Source organism: Xenopus laevis, chromosome 3L (genome assembly GCF_017654675.1).
Source record: "Xenopus laevis strain J_2021 chromosome 3L, Xenopus_laevis_v10.1, whole genome shotgun sequence".
Classification (NCBI taxonomy): domain Eukaryota; kingdom Metazoa; phylum Chordata; class Amphibia; order Anura; family Pipidae; genus Xenopus; species Xenopus laevis.
The window spans coordinates 76,367,853-76,391,111 of NC_054375.1; the positions used below are offsets into that span (position 1 = coordinate 76,367,853).

General features: G+C 35.5%; 1 protein-coding gene across 5 annotated transcripts in view; it reads left to right on the forward strand.

The window, feature by feature from the left end:
• Positions 1-23,259, forward strand: part of ptprz1.L (protein tyrosine phosphatase, receptor type Z1 L homeolog) — a 113,170-nt gene that overhangs the window by 58,871 nt on the left and 31,040 nt on the right. For 2 of the 5 annotated variants that reach the window (XM_041585029.1, XM_041585030.1), the window contains exons 12-14: positions 1,750-2,752; positions 4,520-5,188; positions 22,147-22,288. In XM_041585029.1, coding sequence (XP_041440963.1) covers positions 1,750-2,752; positions 4,520-5,188; positions 22,147-22,288 — 1,814 coding nt within the window. 5 annotated transcript variants of the gene reach the window in all.

Here is a 23,259-nt window from a genome sequence, read left to right on the forward strand (position 1 = left end):
TGACTAGTTTTAGTTTAAATCCTTCTGTGCTGCTAAGACCCTACTGTGCTAAGATACCCTGTCATTTTTGTGTCAACACTGTAGACTATTCATCTCTTGCACATAAAGGGTAAAGTTGTGATATTCCTTTTTACGTTGCGGGAGTTTAAGATGGCTGTAGATGGGCTTTTACTCGAGTTTCAGAAAGTCATGAAAGATGTTGGTGCCCTGTAGCTTTACATTATGCCATAGCACTGTACACCATTAATAGCTGCACAGGTATAGACACTTAGTTTGATATCTACAGCATTGGCAATAAATTATACAGTACAAGGGTTTAAGTCCTCCTTGTAAAGTGTTGTGCAGATGTAAACTTTCACCTGCATTGTATCTACATTTGGTAAATGAGAGCCAACAGAAGGCAGGGTGCAAAGTGTAATGAACACTCCCTTGATGAATTGCCACAGATCTCTGTGTTTTGCTTTGCAGCTACTTCCATAAATACAGAGCTGCCTGTGTTTAGTAGTGCTCTATTCATGCTCTTGTGCTGCTTATATCTGCCCCTGGGCTTGGTAAATAATCCCCAACATTTCTTATAATATGCAGTGCCAGAATCATCCATGTTGCTTACACTGTATGAAAGTAAAGTAATGCCATGGATAGCAACAAGGATAGGAGGAGTGGCATCATGACCCGGGCTTAACACAGGCACGAGCCTATTGGAGGGGTTAGGGGAAAGGGGGTGGTTAAGCCTAAGGGTGGGCACTGGTGGCCATTTTAGTGCTAATGTAATTGAGGAGTGCCACCATTTGATAGTAGGGGAGAGAAGAGAGGTTTCCCACCCGCCCTCCCTTAGAAGAGATTTACAGGAGTGGTCAAGAGGGTTGAGGGGTATTTGGTTAGATCTGGACGTGGGGGTTATGGCAAATCTAACCTAGTTGAGATAATAGTCACAGCAGAAAGGGGTGGGCCCTTGTCAGTCTGCTGGGAACTAAAACTGGGCCGCTAGGAGAGGCATACTCATGATGTGATGGTTTAACCCCTAAGGTGGTTGACCATCGGGGGAAATCAGAGGCAGGCGATTTATGCAGCATTAATGGTGGGCTCCAGTTAGGGGAGGCTCTAAAGGGTTTCAAGGCTGACGGCGTATCCTCTGAGCAGGATGTTGCGGCAAGAGGATATTGCTTGGGTCAAGGAAAAGGCAGACGGATATAGGCTCAGGGGGATATGGGTTTACACAATATCAATGTTATATTCGGATGTTATGAATGTATAATAAAATTTGGTTATGTTAAATATTACATACACATGATGTTAAGGTTTGGAGGATTCTGTGGTAAGGTTAATAAAGCTGTGGCCAGGAACATTCCAATAAAGAAGTGTCACGCAGTGGTTCTTGTTAGATGGAGGGGATGTATGCAGTGGTGAATGCCTTGGTCATGCCCTTCCTTCTGTTTTCTTATCCAGAGAGAGGAGAGATAGACTTTAACACTGGTGGAATTAAAAAACGGATGCCGAATTAATGGGGCTATATGAATAGCATATTGTAACGGAGCTAAATATATAGCAGTCCTGTAATGAAAACATCAGTTATATTTGTATATATATTATATAGTTTTACTCTTCTGCAAAGTTGTTTAGTAAATCTAGTTCTTAGTGGAAGATTATGAGAAGAAATGTATATATGTCAAAGTAGCCAGGAAGAAAGAAAACATAAGAGAGAACCATAGCCACAGGTCTATCATTTTCCCTAATTTGTATTTTCTGCAGGACAGTGAAGAGGTAGAAGAGGAAAAAGAAAATGAAAGCACAAGAATAAGTTTGAGCACTGTTAGTAATACAAACCAAATACAAGCACAAGGAGGGCAAGCAACCACTTCAAGCTATTCTGAAGGAAATGCATATATAATTACAGAAAAGACAGCAGACGACAAAATACAAAAACACAGAGATGGTCTAAAAGCTTATCTATATCCCACTTTACAAACTACGACCAAAACAATGCGTGATACAACTCTTGATTATTCAGGAAAATCTATGAAAGATGCTGTAATGCCACAGTCTGTATCTGAAGCGACAACTAATTTAAGTAATGATTTTAAAAGCAGAGTTGAAATATGGATGCTAAACATATCTGACTCTACTAAAGGTATTACTGAAGAAGATGAACAAACCAGTGCTGATAGTGAATTACATGCAACAACTACAAGTTGGAAGAGAAGAATTCTTATTCCAACTAGGAATCCTAAGCCAGTTTCTGATCACTCTACAGTTTCTACTGCACCTACAGTATCGGCAACATATTTTTCAGAAATTACATCTCAGGGAAATACAGAGTCCTCAGACCTCCCTTATTCAGACATAAATGATGCCTTTACTTCAACTAGTGAGGACATATCAAAAGTCAAAGCCCCAGTTACTGAATTTGAATTATATAACATTCCAACTTCTACCTCTAAGTCAAATGTCCCTGTGGTTACTGAAGAAGAACATACTACTAATTCCATCAATCTTCATATGGATGAATTATTGTCAACATCGTTTTCCAGGCAGACAACAGTGCTGCAGGCTACAGCTTCCAGTTTGGAAGATGTGAACAAAGCTACACTTCCTGGACAAGAGATGCCGCTGGTTTCAAATATCACTTTTTCCACTCCAAAAGTATTACTTGAATCTGTCTCTGCAAGCTTTGGACATCATGACTCAGAATTATCTGTGACTGAGGTACTCTCTCAGGCAACGCTGTCTCAGACAACTCAACCAGTTTCTAATGGTGAGATACCTCTTCAACCCTCATTCACTAGTGAAGTGTTTCCTCTTGTTACCCCCCTGCGCTCTGACACTAAGCTGCTGAAAGCTACCCCTGCTACTTCAGATATTGATCTGATCCTGCATGCCACACCTGTATTTCCCAGTGTTGATGTGTCAGTTGAACCTTCCCTGTCTTCCTATGATGGCACACCTTTGCTTGCATTCTCCTCAGCTTCTTCCGCTAGTAAAGTGTCTCGTCATCTGTATACAGTCTCTGAATTGTTTACGCAAGTTCCAACAGATACACTCTCCTTGCATGCTTCTTTGGTTTTGACTGAAAGCAATGCATTACTTCAGCCAAGCCACACATATTATTCTGATGTAAAGCCACATCAGACTATCTATGGTGCTTCTGAGACATTGACATTTGATCATGGGGGTCACACCTTTAAAAAGTCTAACAAATTGATCTCTCACCTTGAATCCCCCAACACTGAATTAAATATGCATGCACTTTCCACGGTGTCTGAACTTACCTCTCCTTTGTCTAGTGATATGGCTTCTTCAGAAAGCTTTGTGCATGATACTGTTGCCATATTTCACCAGGGTTCAATAATTAAAAACCTTGGCACTGAAGTATTCTATAGACCAAGTACAGTAAGTGTCCAAGATATTTCACTTCAGCCTACACAGTCTATACTAAGTAATGAGGACAGCTCTGATACGTTCTCTGGTAGTGGGTTTTTTAACTACGGGATAGATGATTTGAAAGAACAGGAAATGGTGTCATCTGTTTCAGCATTTGGGGATGTGTTTAAAACAAATGAGTTTATAGAAAACAAGACAGTGAATAAAACTGATTATACAGGTGAATCTAATACTGGACTGCAGACTGTATCTGCTTATAGCCCAGTGACTTTACATGCAGGTAATGAAGAAGTGGCAGGCCTTTCTTCATCAGATGACAGGGATTATATATTTAAGGTGGAACAATCATCACAAGAAACCCCTCCATTGTCCTTTTTAACTCCAAGGAGTATTGATGCTGATATTAATGCAGCATCAGAAAATCTGCTACCTGTTGAGCAAATAAATACTTTACCTCCAACCTCTGGCAACATATCGCTGAAAGCTATGCTTCCTGAAGCCTCGGCTGTCTCTGTTTCTTCTCATATGTCTCTCTCTCCAACTCAGGAATTCTTTTATGAAGTGTCAGACAAACCAGTTAGTGATTTTTTTTTCCAAAATGTTTTACAGTCTACAGATGATGTTAGCATTTCCTCAAATGTGACCTATGCTGAATTTTTGAATGATGCATCCAATTCTTATAATATTTCCTCTAATATTGATTCAGTATTGCTGCCTACACCTTCTGATACCACTATTCAGTCTTTGTTGCATTCTACATATGTAACCCCTGTCGGTAATGCTCTGTCTCCAGATTTTGTTGAGTCCACAGTGTTGCAGCAATCAGTGTCAGCCTTGCATAGCCATTATGTTGCACCTCATTTGTCTGCTACTGTAAATACTGGCACATCATATGCTAATGACAAGGCAAGTCAAACTTTAGATATTGAACCTACTTTTTTGCATGCAGTTTCTACCCCAGTGCTTCCTACCAATACATTAACACAAGATACTACTTTAAATAATCATTTGCCTTCCTATCCCTATGCTACGCATGGCATTCCTGCTGCTTCAAGAGAAAACAAGGATGTGTCCTATTCCTTATCTACAGATGTAACTGTAAATTATCTTCTTTTACCAACTGTGTATGTTTCTGTTACAGCTGGTTTTCCAAACAGTGAGAGTCCTAGCACATTAACAATGTTAACCGCTACATCCCAAACATCCTCTGATATCTTACCTACTGTCAGCTCTAACACCAAAATGGGGCCTTCTGTAGTAGATGATGGTTTTATTATAGCCAGCACATATTCCACATCACATACAGAAGCCCAAGAAAATGTGATAGCTGACAATAGTGTACACAGAACAATTCTGAAGAATAAAACATTAAGTGAATATTCTGAGCAATCTGAAGAAGGAAGTGCATTTTCAACTGCTGCAGTAGACAGTAATATAGATTCTGATATGGAACGAGGGAGCTTTTTATCGACAACAATGCCAACGAGCAGCACTGGACAGAAGCACATCCAGTTCACTGCACCGGAAACTCGTGTTCAGACTCGTAATACCCTTCTGGAAAATACATCTGAATCAAGCTCCTGGGCTGTGCTTACTGATGAAGAGAGTGGTTCTGGTCCAAGCACATCTGATAGCCTTTGTGATAACGAAACCTCCACAGATTTCAGTTTTTCTGATATTAATGACAGAGACAAAAACTATGAGGTTGCAATTCAGCCAGGTAAAGCAGATTTAACTCCTGGATCTGAAATTACATCACCCCCATCTGTTACTAGTGAACGTTCACCAGTAGTCAACGTGTCTGAGGCAGGTTAGTGGTGGATATCCAGAAGGGTGCAATTGCTTGATCCTCTCAACAAAAGTATTTCATGGTTTTGTAAAACATTTCCGATTTTTTTTGTTTTGGTCTTTATAGTAGTATTACCACATTGTTATGGAATATAGAGAAAAGTGTTTGAGACAAGAACAAATCACATAGTTCATGTCATCCAGGGTTGTTGCAACTTTGGAATACAATGTGAAAAGTAACAGATTTTTTTTTCAAAACAGCAGACTAGGCATGTCAATGGTAAGTCTGCTTTCCATTTCATATGACTGCACGGCATTAGATTAAGTATTGTTTTGAGCTAGATAGTATTTTTTTTCAATGTAACTGATGTCTCAAAAATAAACATGGTAATTAAACATGAGCAGCTAAACTGATTTCTAACATAGCTTGCGCTTCCTTTAATCAAACTTGGTTAATGTCTCACTTTTCTCAAAACATCTTGTGTGTGCTCTTGCGATGGGGTCTTTCCTGCTTTGCTTTCCTATGCTTCTCAATTAATCAATTACTGTAAATGCATTGAAGAATGTAACAAGGATGCAACCAATTGTTACATACAGGTGCATGCAGCATGCTATGGTTACTTGATGAAATACAGACTACTGTTTGCTTTTAGTTACTATATATTAAATTAGCACAAGTGAATTTTGCATAGGACCTAGCTCATTACCAAAATGTCATGGGTAGCTAAAAAAATAAGAATATCAGTTGTATATATATATATATATATATATATATATATATATATATATATATCTATATATCTATATATCTATATATCTATATATCTATATATCTATATATCTATATATCTATATATCTATATATCTATCTATATATCTATATATCTATATATCTATATATATATATATATATATATATATCTATATATATATATATATATATATATATCTATATATATATATATATATATATATATATATATATATATATATATATATATATATATATATATATATATATATATATATATATATATATATATATATATATATTGTTATTCTATTGCCCTGTCAGAGTAAACATGCCAGTTTAAGGGTTTCACTGCAGATTGGGAAACTAAAAAGCCATACCAGCTTGATCTTCTGACCTTAGGTAAGCATAAATAGAAGGAAACTTTTCTTGAAGGTCTATTGAAGTCCTGCATATGTGTATCTTCTCAGATGGTATTATGTGCTGCTAACTCATAAGTCAGACACAACTCCCTATTACTATCATTTATATTAAAGAAATGGTAAGGTTAGAGGTCTGCTCCCATCAGAAATAACCCTGCAGGTTTTTTTAGAGGAATGAAGAAGATGTCTTTGGTAGCTTTGCTAATAAAGAAACCTGTTGCTGCACAACAAACTAGTCTAAACTTTACAGAACTAATGTCTGGGGTCTACTAGTTCTAGCAGAAATGGAGCCCATGGCATTGTACCCAGGTTACTTAATCACAAACTGTATAACGTCCAGATTACAGAATGGTTTAGTTATTAACTGGATGAAAACATATAGTTTATTATAAAAAATATTCCTTACTGAAATGTAGTCCATAAAGCTCTCTGAAAGAATGCATTATTATCCTTTTTTTATATAGTGTATGCAGTGTTTTACAGAAATTGTTCACAATTTATATCAGTCTGTGCCCCAGTGGAGCAGATCGCTATCACATTCACACAGCACACTAACACACTAGGGTCAATTTCATCAGGAGCTCATTAATGTCTTTGTGATTTTGAGTTAAAGGTATCAGATGTGTCATACAAATTTTATTCCATACAACATTTTTTTTACTTTGAGTTTTATAGACACATTTCATTACAAGTTATGTCTGTATACATTATATTGTGCAATACACATTTGTATGTGACTATTATGTCAATTCACATTAATAATAGTAACTATTTCCAGTTCTTATGCTGCTTATTTCTTCCCTTCATATCATAGAAATAAATAAGAGCATCAACTAGTAATAGATATCAGGCACTTTTTTATATATATTTTTATTTTGGGGTTTTGAGAGCTATTGAACTCCCTTGTTCCATGGATGGACTTTGTAAATTAAATTAAACAAAAGGAGTGGGATATTTTGCAGTACATAAGAATAAACACTAGAGGGCAATATTTTCCACACAAAAAAGATATTTGCACATAAAGGTATATAAAACTTGTTACAGAATCTTAGGTGTACAATTATATTTTTTATTTATCTAATAATGTATTCATATTTATAGTATATATTTAAATATATGTTTTTCAAATAAGCTTGATACATTTTTAAACAGATTAAGTGGTAAAAATGAAATCTATAATGAAAAATATATAATATACTGTATTTCTGACCGTGCCCGGGAAGATGAGTGGTAGTTAATATTCACAAACATTCCTGTTCTGTATCACTGAGCAACCAATTTGTAGAGACAGTACGTCACAGATGTGTACAGATTTATGTATCTTTTACATCTGTATCATTTAATTTTCACGTATAAGAAAGCATTGTTTTATACTTTTGCATCAAATATAGTCTTACGTGTTAGTCAGCCCCCTCCATGTCATTGTTTCAGAACAAAAAAAGTCTGGAGCTCTGCGGGAGGTATTTACTAGGATAATATGACATTTAGTTCATTAGATTGGAAATGTAAGAAATCTAGATTCCTGCTGGCTCAGCTAATCATCTTTGTCTGGCTTAGGATTTATATAAAAATACCTACATAAATGGGGCAGTATATGTAAGATTCATATCTTGCAATTTGTCTCACTGAAATATTGTCTCAACTATGTAAGTTTGCTGAAATGCGGCTAACACTGAAACTATCCTTAACAAATCTGATATATACTTAAAACTGTTTACTTTAACTACAGTACAGGTATGGAATCTGTTATCTGGGAACCCGCTATACAGAAAGCTCCGAATTACGGAAAGGCCGTCTCTCATAGACTCCAGATAATACAGAATTTTTTAAAAAACTATTTCCCTTTTCTCTGTAATTATAAAACAGTGCTTTGTACCTGATCCAAACGAAGATATAATTAATCCTTATTGAAGGCAAAACAATCCTACTGGGTTTAATTCATGTTTAAATCTTATTTAAGATTTATGGTATGAAGATCCAAATTATGGAAAGATCCATTATCTGGAAAACACCAGGTCAAGCATTCTGGATAACAGGTCCTATACCTGTATATGAAGATATACAGCAAATTATGATTACTGGAACACAAAGATATACTTTAGAAAGGGCAGTCTACTGAAATATGGAAAGTTAACAGGATACCACCATCAGAGATAATACGAAAGAGAAAAAGATTAACCCTTAGGTTGCACCACCCCATCAAAGAATCCGATGACTCAGGGAACAAAATTATTTAAAACTTAACTTTTACTGATAAATTAGTTACAACCATACATCCAGAAGAACATTTAAAATGAAGTTAGGAACAAGGAGACATAGAACCCAAATTAGGCAATGATTGCCGAGCATAAGGTGAATATAGGGCTATCAACGGATAACCAGCCCACCTGTCAACTTTGGCAAGCCAGTCCCAGTTAGTCTTAATTATTTAACCATTAACCATTAAGCAGTCGCTTGTGAGACTCGGTATTTCTACCCAATGGGTAGCCACCCCGCCTGCCAATCTGCGTATACAGATGTTAATGGGTATCAATTGGTCTCGATTAATAAGATGTGAATTGAGCTAAACTTGCAATGATCGTTTGCAGGCATGGATATTACCATCACCACATCCACCCTCAAAGGCACCCTCCTATTATCATAGAGGCAGCTAAATAGCGAGTGGTGCCAAAAATTGGCCCACTGTGCACTTATTCAAACTGAGTTATTATATTCTAGGTGTATTACGCATAAGCGTTTAAATTCTACCCCAAATGAAGCAGATTCCGTCGATTAACCACCCCTTCACCCACAACGCTTCCCACCCGTTTCAGCTGTGAAGCAAAGGCCCAAAAAGATTTTTTGATTCTGTCCCCCTACCATCAGAGTACAGAGTATCAAATGCAATTTCTGGAACTCTTAATTATTTTCATTTTCAAATTAGTGTATGCTACCAGAGCCGGTGCACCACAGAAAATCGGTTCCTGTACATCTGAAAGCCTCATTATAATTGCGCTGCTGTTTGGTTGTGTTGTTACTAATTTAACTATGAGTGAGAAAGAGATAAGGAAGTATAGAAATGCATTGAAGAAAGTAAACAGATGCATTGACATATCAAATGTAAACCTCTAGTGTAGCAAATATAATAGAAATCCATTCAAAATTAAATAGTATTATGATAAAATGGGTGATGACTGTCTCCCTTAAAGTATTTTCTATAAGACCTCTGAGTGCACCCTGTTTCAGACTATAGTAGCACGTAACTTGGATGTTACCTGGGCACTGAAACCTTGGCTCTGTATACACGACTGCATGCACCAGAGAACTCCTATGCATGTTAGGCTGCATGCACATTTTCCACTTACCCTATTAAATAAATAAGAACAGTTATGATCTGCTTTTTCTCCCCACTGACAAATGCCCAATGACTCCTATCCTTATTTATGATGAATTGAAGATGTTTCTAATCAAGGTGGGTCTCCACCGCATATTGCTGTTTGTAAACCGTGCCGAATGCATGTTCTGTATCGTATGTTAAGGTAATAAGTTCATGTTTAGTCGCATGCCACTGCAATGCCAAATACTAGAGATTGCTTCTTTTGTTTGTGAAATAACAACATTCATGTCATGAGCAGAGGCTTAACTACAGAGAAAGCAGACCCTGTGGTTGCAGAGGGCCCTGGGGGTTAAGGGCACAGAAAGGCCCTAATTATTGAGCAAATTTAATATATCTTGGTAGAATAGGTCAACTTACCATTCATATTAAATTGATTTTCTGTTTTCTAGTTATGCCACTGGTCATGAGCAGTCTCTCAGCCATTATCAACCATCAGCACTGAACCATTTAATATGTAGAAGTGAGTTAGTCTGTGTATATTTATTGCTGTTGAGGAAGAGCCACAAGACTCCTAATGGTTATGGCCTTATGTACAGAAAAAACACAGGAGTGCAGCAGCTTAGCCATTTTAATAATTTCCATTCCAATCAATGAAATCAATCTAATGGATATGTGTATAAAATACAGACCTAATGAGAATAAAACTATAGTAATTCTGATTAAGCATATTGAAACTGTTCTGTTATATATAAATATGTCCCTAAATGTGCTGGTATGGATATCATATCTTACAACATCAACTTAGACCCATTATATAGTGCAGTCTTTTAAAAGTGACCCAGAATATATCTAAACATAATATTAGTCTCGACAGAAACTCACTGCAGTCAAAGGGAGGCTTAGGTGTACCTCTGTTAGCCTTCAGATAAAGGAACAGATCCAGCTAGTTGTATAGGAGCAGGTACTCAATGAGTAATACTCCACATAGGTGTGTAAAATATAAAGTTATAGTTATTTACACAAACCATGGCAGCTTTACTTGTTTCATATTCTATTAACAGAGACCTGCTACTATACAATCAGTTGATTCAGAATATATCTAAGATTTAAACTGATACAGATATTACATCATGAAAAATTGTAGACATAGAACTAATGATATACTAAGTAAGTGGTTCCGGCCATAGGTGATATGCTGTCTGGTGCTTATGGAAAACAACTGGACAAGAGACATGGTAAAAATAGTGATGTCGAGGGATGAGGTTAAAATAAGAAGTACAGTAGACGTAATAGAGAACCAGGACCAAAATAGCACCAGAGAGACAGGTAAAGGCACATTAAAAAGGGAAGGGAGGCATGAAAATTGATTTGTTGAAATTAAAACTGATTGGGGCTTATTTTCTGACACTGGGTTTTTGCATTAATGCTGTAACCCATAGCAAACAATCAGGTATTTGCGCCCAGTAACTCACAATAGATGCTTCAAAGCAATTTGCTGGTTAGTTGCTAGAGTTTGCTGGACTGGTGCACAATATAATTATGTTCATAAAGAAGCTCCCCTAAATGACTAATAAAGGTACAACGTTTGCTCAGGTCTAGAAACCCATGATAATTGAGCAGATGTTTGTTTTTGAACAGTTGACCAGTAAATGCTACCTGCTGATTGGGTTCACAACAGCAGTAGTAAATTTTATTACATTAATCCAAAAGTACTTTGACTCAGCTGTCACATAAATGCCGCCTAACTAGACCCCATCTTACCTCTGTGGTGGGTTTGGGTGACTATAACAAACAAGGGAAAGTTGTGCTCACCACTAATTTTTAAAACCATTAGGCGGGGGTGCAATGAGGGTGTGACCACAAAATACATATAGACAAGAGTCCTCTGCACTCAACCCATTATCAATATATTTAAGACAGAGACATTTTGTGCATACTGCTACTAAAGTGGGTTTGGGTGGTCCATGTGTTGGGCAAGGGGTACATTTTAGCACAGAGAATTCTATCAAGCAATGTGACTTATTTAGATCTGCAGCACTGCATAGGGTAAACTCAGCAGTAGAGGGTGCTTTGAGCTGGAGCCATATTTTAACTATGCTATATCTATTTTTTTGTACTCCTTAATGGTGTTACCATTTGCAAAAATCATATTAGCTGCCACTATGCTCAATCCTATGTTAATGTTTAGGAAAAGTTGTATTTCAACTTATAAAAACTAAGACAATGTTATACTGTAAATGTAAGTGTTACGGCAGTAGTGCCTTCATATACCAAATTCTATATCAGGAGTGACGTGAAGTGGCTCCTGTATTGTTGGCCCCCCAGGACTAACCTGTCCTGCGAAGGAGTGGGTCCTGGTGGGGCGCATCGCTAGTCCAGAGAGCTCAGAATAAATCATTTTTAAAAAATGGAAACTTGGCTCTTAGAGTTACCAGGAGCGTCTTTTAGCCGCCCTTGGCAACTTGTTTTGTGCTGCTGCTGCTTGAGGCGTGTTTCGCAATTCGCCTTATCGCTGCAGCGCCTTGTCCTGAACAGTTTAAAAAGCTTTATGCATAATGCAAACAAAGGCTTTTAGTGCAAGAAACATAATATATTCTTCACAGTGAATAACAGATACCCCATTAACATACTGGGGGTTATTTATCAACACTGGGCAAACCCATGCTAATCAATCTAATTGTTGCATTCATTGTTATACCTGCAGCTGGCTGAAAAAAATCCCTGATTGGTTGCTAAGTTTAACTGCCCATGTGTAAATTTGTTGTATAAGTGTACATAGGGGTTGGTGGTATGTGGGGCATGTGAAAAATAAGTAATCACTATGATACAAAGCCCACCTACTCACGTGTATGAATGGCCCCATTATGTAATGACAGATACATCGCAGCCCTTAGAAATAAATGAACCTCAAAGTATGGCACCAGTAGTTTTATGACATAATGTGGCTCCCAGCCCACAGCTTTTTTGATAGTATTGCCCACAGGATTTCATGGCACAGTCTAGCCATCACAAATTTTATAAGCTGCCAGCAGCCCCATCATTTCATGGCATAGTCTTCTCCTCAGTATTTCTGGACTGGCCCCCATGATTCCATGATACATTGTGGCACCAGACTTTCATGATTCTTACAGTATGGTATTTCATGACACAATCTGGCCCCCATCATGACACTGTTTCCCCCATAGCTCTTTATTACACTGTCTAGACTGCCCCATTCCTGTCCAGTCAAAAGTAGTGCCAAGATCCCACAGTCAGATCTCCTGTCAGCTCAAAATCACTTCTCTTTGAATAAATAAATCTCCTTCACCAACAAACATTTAGAATGAAGCCTGCGCTCAAGAAAAATAAGCACTGATATATATGCTAAGGGCAAGTACCTCTCTACCAGAAAATATATAGAATTTACAACATCTTACCATTTACTTGAATATACAGACTTGATTGCAAACTAGTGGTTCCTATTGAGAGCACACCCTGATGATGTCACAGTCTGGAGTGTTTTGTCTTCTTCAGAGGCCTGTTAGTCATCTAGACTGAATGCTTCAGACTCTGATGTCATCAAGGTGAGCCCACACTAGGAACCTGCTACAGAGTGGAAACACAAGCATAGAGTGTAGTGCTACACAATCAATCTCACCGCTTTTTGAAGCGTCGGGTGCCAGCTGCGACTCTGTCTGCCCAGGTCCAGTACAAATTCCAATACAAATTCCAGCAGCACTCTGGTAAGGTGAAAAAAATTTATTTGTGCAAATGAAGCAACGTTTCGGGCATAACCAGCCCTTTATCAAGCTTAACACCAGTGTAACATTTATGCCTTTATATACCTCAGTAGGGGGAGGGGAGAACACATTTCCTCCTCCCATGTGATAAAATTTATTTTAACCCTTTATGACATATAAAAATCCATAAAATACATAATAAATATTCAAGTACCTTTTGTTCATATATAATCCAAAACACCAAAGTGTCCAAAGTGTCCAGTGTCCATTAAAACTCTGCAACTTGCAGTAATATGGTTTGCTTAACCAGAAATCTTGCAACATACATTAAAATCACTACTCACAATTTTTGTGCTCTAGTCCTGCGCCGAAAATGCCTATGTATTGAGAAACACAGCCATTCCCAGAGCACGAGCTGTATTAATCTACAAACAAAAAGATACAAAACAATGTTACACTTAGCACAAATACAGGTCAACCTCATTTAGTTAAATAAATAGCATTGGTGTGTATTCTCGATTCAAACCACCTGGATCCAGAATACACACCAATGCTATTTATTTAACTAAATGAGGTTGACCTGTATTTGTTCTCCCCTCCCCCTACTGAGGTATATAAAGGCATAAATGTTACACTGGTGTTAAGCTTGATAAAGGGCTGGTTATGCCCGAAACGTTGCTTCATTTGCACAAATAAAAAATTTTTCACCTTACCGGAGTGCTGCTGGAATTTGTATTGGAATTGCTACAGAGTGGAACACACTGGCTACTGCTGGGAATGGACAGTTGGAGACTTATGCAATATCCATAGTAATTCTACTCAACTGTGTGTGTTTGTGTATTTTTAACTGGGTATATGTTTTATTAAATGCATTTTGCATTATTATTGCTTCTTATGTCCTGTAGCACAATTTATATTGAAGAGCTAATTCTACCTACTGGATCTACATAAGAGCAATATATAACAATCCAATTGCGTATAAGTCTGAGTACCCCTCTGTTATCAGATGGCAAGATGTTGTGAACTCCCCGCCCCAGCAATCCAAGCAGACACATTGCACCCCAAAACAACACCTTTAGTTAGATATAGTTTACATGTGTAGGTCGGTACTTAGAGATTCATACGGGTTAAAAGCACATCATGCAGAAGTGTGGGACCAAAACTGTTTTAATGTTCATTCTATTTTTATATATTAATTCTATTTTAAAAGATTAATATGATTTTGATACAAGAAGTTTTATCCCACACTACTATATGATGTGACCATAACCTTTTACTAAGTACGCACCTATGCCTGCGTTCTATATCTTCACAAAGGGGTCGGTTAAGATACTTTAGAATGTACTGATATGTTAAGCACAGTTGGATGAACCCCTAGCATTTCATGACACTCAGTGTAGCAGCAGCATTTCATTACATATTGAGGTTAGTGATGGATGGATCTGTGGTGTGAATTTACTGCGAAATTCGCGAAACGAATTAAAGTCGATGTCAAAATCATTTTGCCGCAATCGACTGTTTTATACGCATGACTGTTTGGTCCAAATGTATTAAAGTCAATGGGCGTCCGAATAATTTTGCCATGCATCAATTTTTATGCACCTGACAATTTTAACGAGCAACAATTTTTGTGCAAAAATTTGCCGCCAATTAGTGTCTGGCAAATTTATTTGCCCATCACTAATTGTGGCCCCTCTCATTTCATTACAAATTTCCATTCCCAATTACTGTTCCCAAACATACTTTTTTGCTGCTTGTTAAACTGCTGCCAACAGCATACACATCTAATCACATCTTCATGCTACAACATAGCAAGTAGATGTTGTTCTGTCAGTCTGCAAAATCACAAAGACTTCATTGTCTGCATGATAGAGGGGGTAATTTAAAACAGGCTAAAAATCTGCAGTTTAAAAAAAAAAAAGTAACTGTATGCAAAATGTTTGCACCTGCCTGTTGGGACTTAAAACTAGTAGTTTCAAAAACATATACATTGGAGCAATTAGAAACTTGTGCTTCCATTACCAGGCAGTAGAATGCTGTTGAAGTCTATTTGGAAACCCTTTTTCCAGAATGTTCTGAAATACAGCAATGCTATTTTAATTTTTTTAAATAGCTTTAGAGCATAGTCGTTCAAATTATGAAAGGGCCACAGGTCCCAAGCATTATTAAAAAAGAATCCCATACCTGTGACATTTTTACCATAACAAAAATGTTACTTGACTTTTCCCTTTGCAGTCTTGAAGGGAACCTATTACATATACATTTTGCCTCCATTTAGGGGGTATATCCTGAACCCCTAAGTGATATTTGTCGGAGACTATAGGCCAGGGTTTAAGACTGAAGTGAGTAAGTATCTGGTGGTTTATTGCATGGAACATGATCTAAATGTAAGCTGCAAACTTCTGATGATGCTGGAAGGCCCATGACATGCACCAGCTGTGAGAAAGCAACCCACCACTGCAAGTATTGACTGTATAGTTATTAGTTTTGCTCAGCAGAAATTATTTTGCAGAAGAGCACCCCCACCAAAAGTAAACTTCCTAGCTCAAATGCTATATGCATGCATGATCGGGAGATGGATCAAACAATCTTACATCACACATGTGCATAATAAACAAACCAATGTACTCACTCATTATGTGCTTGTGTGTGACCCAGCATTTACATTGGGAAATACCGCCTAGAGAAATCGCTAGGGTGCTTTTCCTCAAAAAAATACTTTTGTTTTCCCAATTAACAGTGTGGGCATTGTTAGCCCACCCCTTTGTGGAGGGAATTCATTTTTAAGTGTTTCCTGTTAGCAAAAGAATACATACTGTACAGCCTTCCAGCAAACAATGCAGTTTGTGCTCTGACCAGCAGATGCTTAATCCATTCAACCCATTCAACCCCCAGCCCTGGTGTATGGTCTATAAAAACAGGCCAAAACAACAACCGCTCAGGATTTAGGGCTTCCACAATAACAAGTTGATCCAGGTTGCAATATTCACAATAAACAACTCCTCCCTCTCCTACCTTCTTTCTGTTATACATTAAGATATTGGAGTGTTCCTGTGCTTCCTGTTAACAAGCACATGTTAGTTAAGGTGTAATATGTGGATATAGCAGGCTAGTATGTGCTTATAATAAATGCAAATACATTATTAGAAATTAAAACCTAAAACAAGGTAACTTTTGGAATAGACACATTTAGTTAAATAATATGATCATATTGAGGTTTAAATAAAATTCATACAGGTTATCTGGAAACCCATTATCCAGAAAGCTCCAAATGAAGGTCATCTCCCATAGACTCCATTTTTAAGCAAATAATTCTAATTTTTAAAAGTTATTTTCTTTTTCTCGGTTAAAAGGTAACAGTACCTTGTGCTTGATCCTAACAAAGCTGCATGAATCCATATTGGTGGCAAAAGAATCCTATTGGGGTTAATGTTTAAATGGTTATCACACTTAGGTGCAGATTTATCAAAGGTTAAGGTGAATTTTCAAATGTGTACTTCGACTGGGGAATAGTCCAAATTAGATTGTACTGTCTCTTTAAAAATTTGACTTCAACCATTCTCATAACCTACCGTATTGCTGTTTTAGCCTATGGGGGGCCTCCTGGACTTAATTGGTGGACTTTGAAAAATCAAATCATGTTTTTTGGGGAAACATTCCAATTGAATTCGATCGAATGTGTTATTCCTTTGATTCGATCGAAAAGGAACCTATTCGACCAAAAAATAATTTGACTTAATTTCGGTTAGTATTTTCAGTTCCTAACAGTCAGGAAAGGGTTTACAAGTTGACAGATATATCAATGCAGATGAATGTGTCTGTAGGGTGTTAGAGCTCATGAGCAGTACTGAGCCCTAACAACCCTCTCAATTGCAATTTTTTTTCCTTTCTGGAATGCATTATTTGGAAATAAATTTGGAAAATGTGTGCCATCTTTAGCTATCATGGACCTTAGAGATTAATAATTTGCACTACAGGAATAATCTTCCAAAAGAATAAGAATCACAATCTATGGGGAACCAGAATGCCTCTGTATTCACAATTTGACACAGTTACACACTTACACACTGGAAACAGAACACAAATTTTCAAATTTTATATATATATATATATATATATATATATATATATATATATATATATATATATATATATATATATATATATATAGATAGATATAGATATAGATATAGATATAGATATATATATAGATATAGATATATATAGATATACAGTACTTATACATAGAGATAGTAATAAAGCAAACGGTACAATCTACGCTGATATGGGATAGCACCAACAATGTTACAGCATCTACTTGATTTGCCAGACCAAACATAGAGATGAAAACTGTCATCTCTATGTTGAAGCTACACCACTTTGGGCCAGATTCAATCGAGTGAAAAAAAGTTTTCTCATTGAATTGAGTCTGGCCCTTTGTTAAGCAATGGCTTTGTTAGCACACGCTAAGCACATTTTTAAATTCAGCCGCTATTTCTGATTGGTTCATAGAAAAAGCTAAGAACAAACTTCATGATTTTGTGTAGTGGTTTCTGCCAGGAGAAATGGTGGCACTCCTGCCTGGGCAGCAAATTAGCAATTTGCAAAAAATAAAATAATATAGAGCAGCGACTCCTGATAAATACAAATATGTATTAGTGTTTCATTAAAGGGATAAAGATTCTCAGGTTAAGCCTATGTGATATAAAACAGTGCCCAAAACACAGTACAGAAAAAATACAAATAGGTGTACAGCATGACGCAAGTTACAGTTCTTCTCTATAGAACAATCTGGAAAAGTGCAGCAGAACTGTACACTTAAGGGCAGATTTATCAAGGGTCGGATTTAAAATTCAAATTTCAAATTTTCTAGTTTTTTATGGCCAAAACTGTCAAATTCGACTAGGGAATTGTTGAAATTCGATTTGAGGTTTTTTTTTTAAAATTTGAATTAGATTTTTGAGATTTATTATACAATGTTCATATATTTACACTTTTGTGGTATACTCTGATTGGGACACAACTCTGTAATGGAAAAAAATATTAAATAATGTAAGTTGCAAAAATGCTTAGAAAAGCACCCTGAGCAATTTTACATTCAGGTTTTTTAAAAGTTTACTTCTAAAATCTATCAATCACAGGATAGTGACAAATGCAAATATCAGCAGTCAGATAATATATATATACATATATATATATATATATACATATATATATATATATATATATATATATATATATATATATATATATATATATATAAAATATATAAATGACAGAAGTGTGGTTAATGTGGTTTTAGACCACAATATCCTAAGGGGAGAATAAAAAAGTCAGTATTGGAAAAAATATTCGCAATGCAAAAAGTTATGCCTTTCTGCGAACAAATTTTCCTTTGCACAAATTTAATATAGCTTTTGTGAACCCAGAAACTGTTTAGCGAATGTTTGCAAATTTTATAGTTTGCGCCAATGCGCAGTGAATGTAATAAGACTTCTTACTGAAAAAGTTAGGTCTGCTTCAAAAGATTACGACACATAAAAGTTAGGTCTGCTTCAAAAGATTACGACACATAAAATTTGCAATGTAATAACAGTTTAAGGAAGAGTATTACATTGTGAAATGTATTTATTATTATTTGTGCTAATTATATTGCTCTTTGCGACTTTTATTACATTCCCCTAAAAGTCTTCATGTGTTTTTAGACAATCCTAGAACAGAATATATAATGCTAATGTCACAACAAAATGTATAGGGTCTATTATTCAGAATTTAAATAATAAACCCAATAGTACTGTTTTGCTGCCAAATGGTTTCATGCAGCTTCAAGTTCAAGATACTGTTTTATTATTACAGAGAAAAGGGAAAATAGGTTTTAAAATTATTTGCTTAAAAATGTATCCTATGGGAGATGGCCTTCCTGTAATTCAGAGAGCCTTCTGACAAACAGGTTTCTGGATAACAGTTCGCATTCCTTGGAAACTTAGCAACAAAACATAATCATATAACAATGAAAAAATTGTCATTGTTCATGAAGACAGTCACTTTCCCCTGAACAGTACAAAAAAGCCAAATATCCAACTTGATGTGTACTAGAAAACTGAAGGCCATGACTATACACAGGCTGCTCTCTCATTTGTGTGGCAAGATAGGAACTGCATGAACTGCTGCAAATATATATATATATATTTATATATAGAGATTGGCTTTAGTGCGCTTGTTGATCATGTTTGTGTGGAATCTTGTGTGCATGAATTGCCTTAATATTTTAAACTATTACAAATATTTGAAATGCTAAATGTATTTAGCTGGTGTGTATGTGCTATGAGCTTCAGGTAGCATTGTATGTTTTTTTAAATGAAAACTCATGGTTATTGCTTAAAATCTCTGTTTTTAGTCAGGAATCAGGGGAAGGACCCAAATTCTGTCCCTGTTCCTACTCACAAATGTAAATACCTATACTGGACAGAAGATTGGATGTCTGTACAATATGTAGGGGCACATTTACTAAGGGTCAAATTTCGAAGTTTTTTAAAGAGACAGTACTTCGATTTTCGAATGGTTGAATATTCAAAGTTTTTTCAATTCGAATAGAAGTCGAATTTGGCCTATTCAATGGTCGAAGTACCAAAAAATTACTTTGAAATTCAAAGTTTTTGAATTTGAAAATTCACTTCAAATTCACTTTGACCCTTAGTAAATGTGCCCCGTAATATTACTTTATAAGATAGATACAATATACTTTAGCATAATTTGATATTGCATATTTTATATGAATATGATATATTAGAACAAACAACATATAATTACAAAACTGCATAATTTATAGAAAAACTCTCCATGAGAGGCTTAAATATCTTTAAATAGCTGTATATCTAATTACATCAGTTTTTTTATATTTAATGTATCTATATATATCTATCTATCTATCTATATATATATATATATATATATATATATATATATATATATATATATATATATATATAAATATATAATATTGATATTGCATATATTATTATAATTAATATGATATATTAGCAAATATAATCATATGAATATGTTATATTATAACAAACAGCATATAATTACAAAACTGTACAATTTATAGAAAAACTCTCCATGAGAGGCTTAAATATCTTTAAATATCTGTATATCTAATTACATTTGTTTTCTTTATATTTAATGTATATATATATATATGTAATTATATAAATATGTAATATATATATATACTGTATATATATATATATATCTATATATAGATATATATATACATATATAATAGTATACTATTATTTCCTTTGAATATTAATCCAAATAAGAATTGTACATTATCTTTAGTCACTGCTGTTATTGAAATGCAACCCCTGTCGTGATGCATGAGCAGTTCAACAGCAGTAGTAAAGACACAGTCCACAGAATAAAATGAAGAGATATATGTAATGACCAGGGGTTGCCAAATTAAGGCAAAAAAAATGTACAGGGAAAGATTTTAAAATATACTCCAATTCATTTGAACTGTCCTAAGAACTGGGAAAATATGTTATATGGTATCACTAATAGGGTGGTAACTGTTGTTGTTTAGATTGGAGCATTTATTTTTAGTAGTAATAGTATTATTAGTATTATTATTATTATTATTATTATTAATAATAATATCCATAGACTTCACATCACACATACAGATTAGGTACAAATACTGACTGAAATAGGAGGTAAAGAGGGCCCTGCTTAGTAGGGCTTACAGTCTAAAAATGAAAAGGGCATGAGACATATGTTATGGGGTTAATGAACCAAGATCAGGAATGAGAGATGTGGCACTGAGTATTGCACGTACCAGGTGGCAGTGGCTTATACTGTATAATATAGGATGAGGAATATGTAGGAATACTAATAGATGAGGTTAGGCTTTTAAGACATTGTTTAATGGAAAAGAGATTGAGAAAAAATCTGATGGAATGTGAAAGAGAATTCTACAGAAGGGGCAGCTCTACCGAAGTCTTGAAAGGGTATATGTTAAGAGGTATTGAGGAGAAGGTTATTTTTAAAAAGTCATATTCAATTACTGGAATTCATAATTTTGTTTACATAAATAAGTCACACTACTGCTAAGGAGGTTTGTAGAATTTCAGTTATCAAATAAATAAGGCTTATTTAAAATGAATTGAAAGGTAAGCCCATAACACTATTATAGAAGCTTGAGGCAAATAATACCCAATAACTGTTCCTCATAATAATGTCATCTGACAAATATAAAGGGACAATTAAAAATAGCTATAGTGGTTCCTTAATAATATGTCAGAGCACACAATGGTGGAAAAAGTTAGTTTATTTACAGATTCAAACCTACTTGTCTTATATTGTAAAGCATAATTTGTGGCCATATCATTATATTTATTTGTAGATAAAGGTGCCTATAAGTAACAGTACATAGTTCAATTAAATACTGTGTACAACAATTATTATTGGGATTATTAAATTATCAGGCAAAAGATCAGACAACAACAGTAATAAAAATACTTTTACATAATCTCCAAATTGTTCTTTTCCCCCTTTTCAGTGCTCTCAATAAAGCGACCCCATGCTTTTCCCCTTGTATTAGCAGAAAAAGTATAACATTATTATTACCGCCATGAAAAGTACAATTTCTGATGCAAAACTATTACTACCATTTGTTAAAGATGGGTGTAATTGGGCAATTAGCTGTGTTATGAAGTGCTTTTGCTGAAACAAGTAAATATAGATGATTTTCATTTTGTCTGACTACAGAGGCAAGTAATAGTAGCCATGAATCTCGTGTTGGTCTAGCAGAAGGTTTGGAGTCAGAGAAGACAGTAATCCCACTTGTTGTCGTCTCATCCCTCACCTTTATCTGTCTTGTGGTGCTTGTGGGTATTCTGATCTATTGGCGGTAAGTTCTCAAGTGTTTTCTAATTGGTAGTTTTATAATTCAGGAAGAAATTTAGATGACATAAAGATGATCTTGATTTTTCTTTCTTTCCTACTGTACAAAAAATGGGTCAAATATAAAAACAGTGGATCATTCAAGCTCATTGAAGGATATTGAATAGATTAAATTATGTTTGCTTCACATGAAAACAATAAAACAGGTGTTCAAGGGCTGGAAATAAAAAAGCCTAGACAGTGCTTTATAATGTATTCAATTGAATACATTAGTTGATATATGGCTCAGCAGCAGCATTAGGAGCACAGCTCCCACCAAGCTTTAATACGGTCTGTAACAGCACAACTGCTCTAACTGATATATCTGCTGGCATTTCTCTGAAAATTGTATCAAATTAGGAGGTTGGCAAACTTTCTTATAGAGCTTTTAAGAAAAATGAAACATGAAAAAAAATATTAAAAAAATATAAAAGTAAAAGTTTTTATTTATCACTCACTATTTGATAAAGATATGTTTTGTGTAACTTTTCTCTAAAGACATACCAACCAAATTGAATATCTGTGGTAAAAAGAAAATATTAATGAGGGGATGTTAAGAAACAAAACATAAAAATACTTTGTTGTTCTGCTCTAAATATACAACACGGCATCTACCAGCAATGCTTACCAGAGATGCAAAAATAAACTTTAACTATATTTATAAATAAGGTTTACATTCACTTGGATTCACCAAGCTATAAAATCTAAACTGAGCTTCATTCACAAACTGAAATGCCAAAGCAATGAATTACAGGTATTGGGCCTGTTATCCAGAATGCTTGGGACCTGGGGGTTTCCAGATAACGGATCTTTCTGTAATTTTGTTGGACCTATTATCTAGAATGCTCAGGACCTGGGGCTTTTCTAGATAATGGATCTTTCTTTAATCTGTAATCTTCTTACCTTAGGTTTTAGAAAATCATGTAAACATTGAATAAA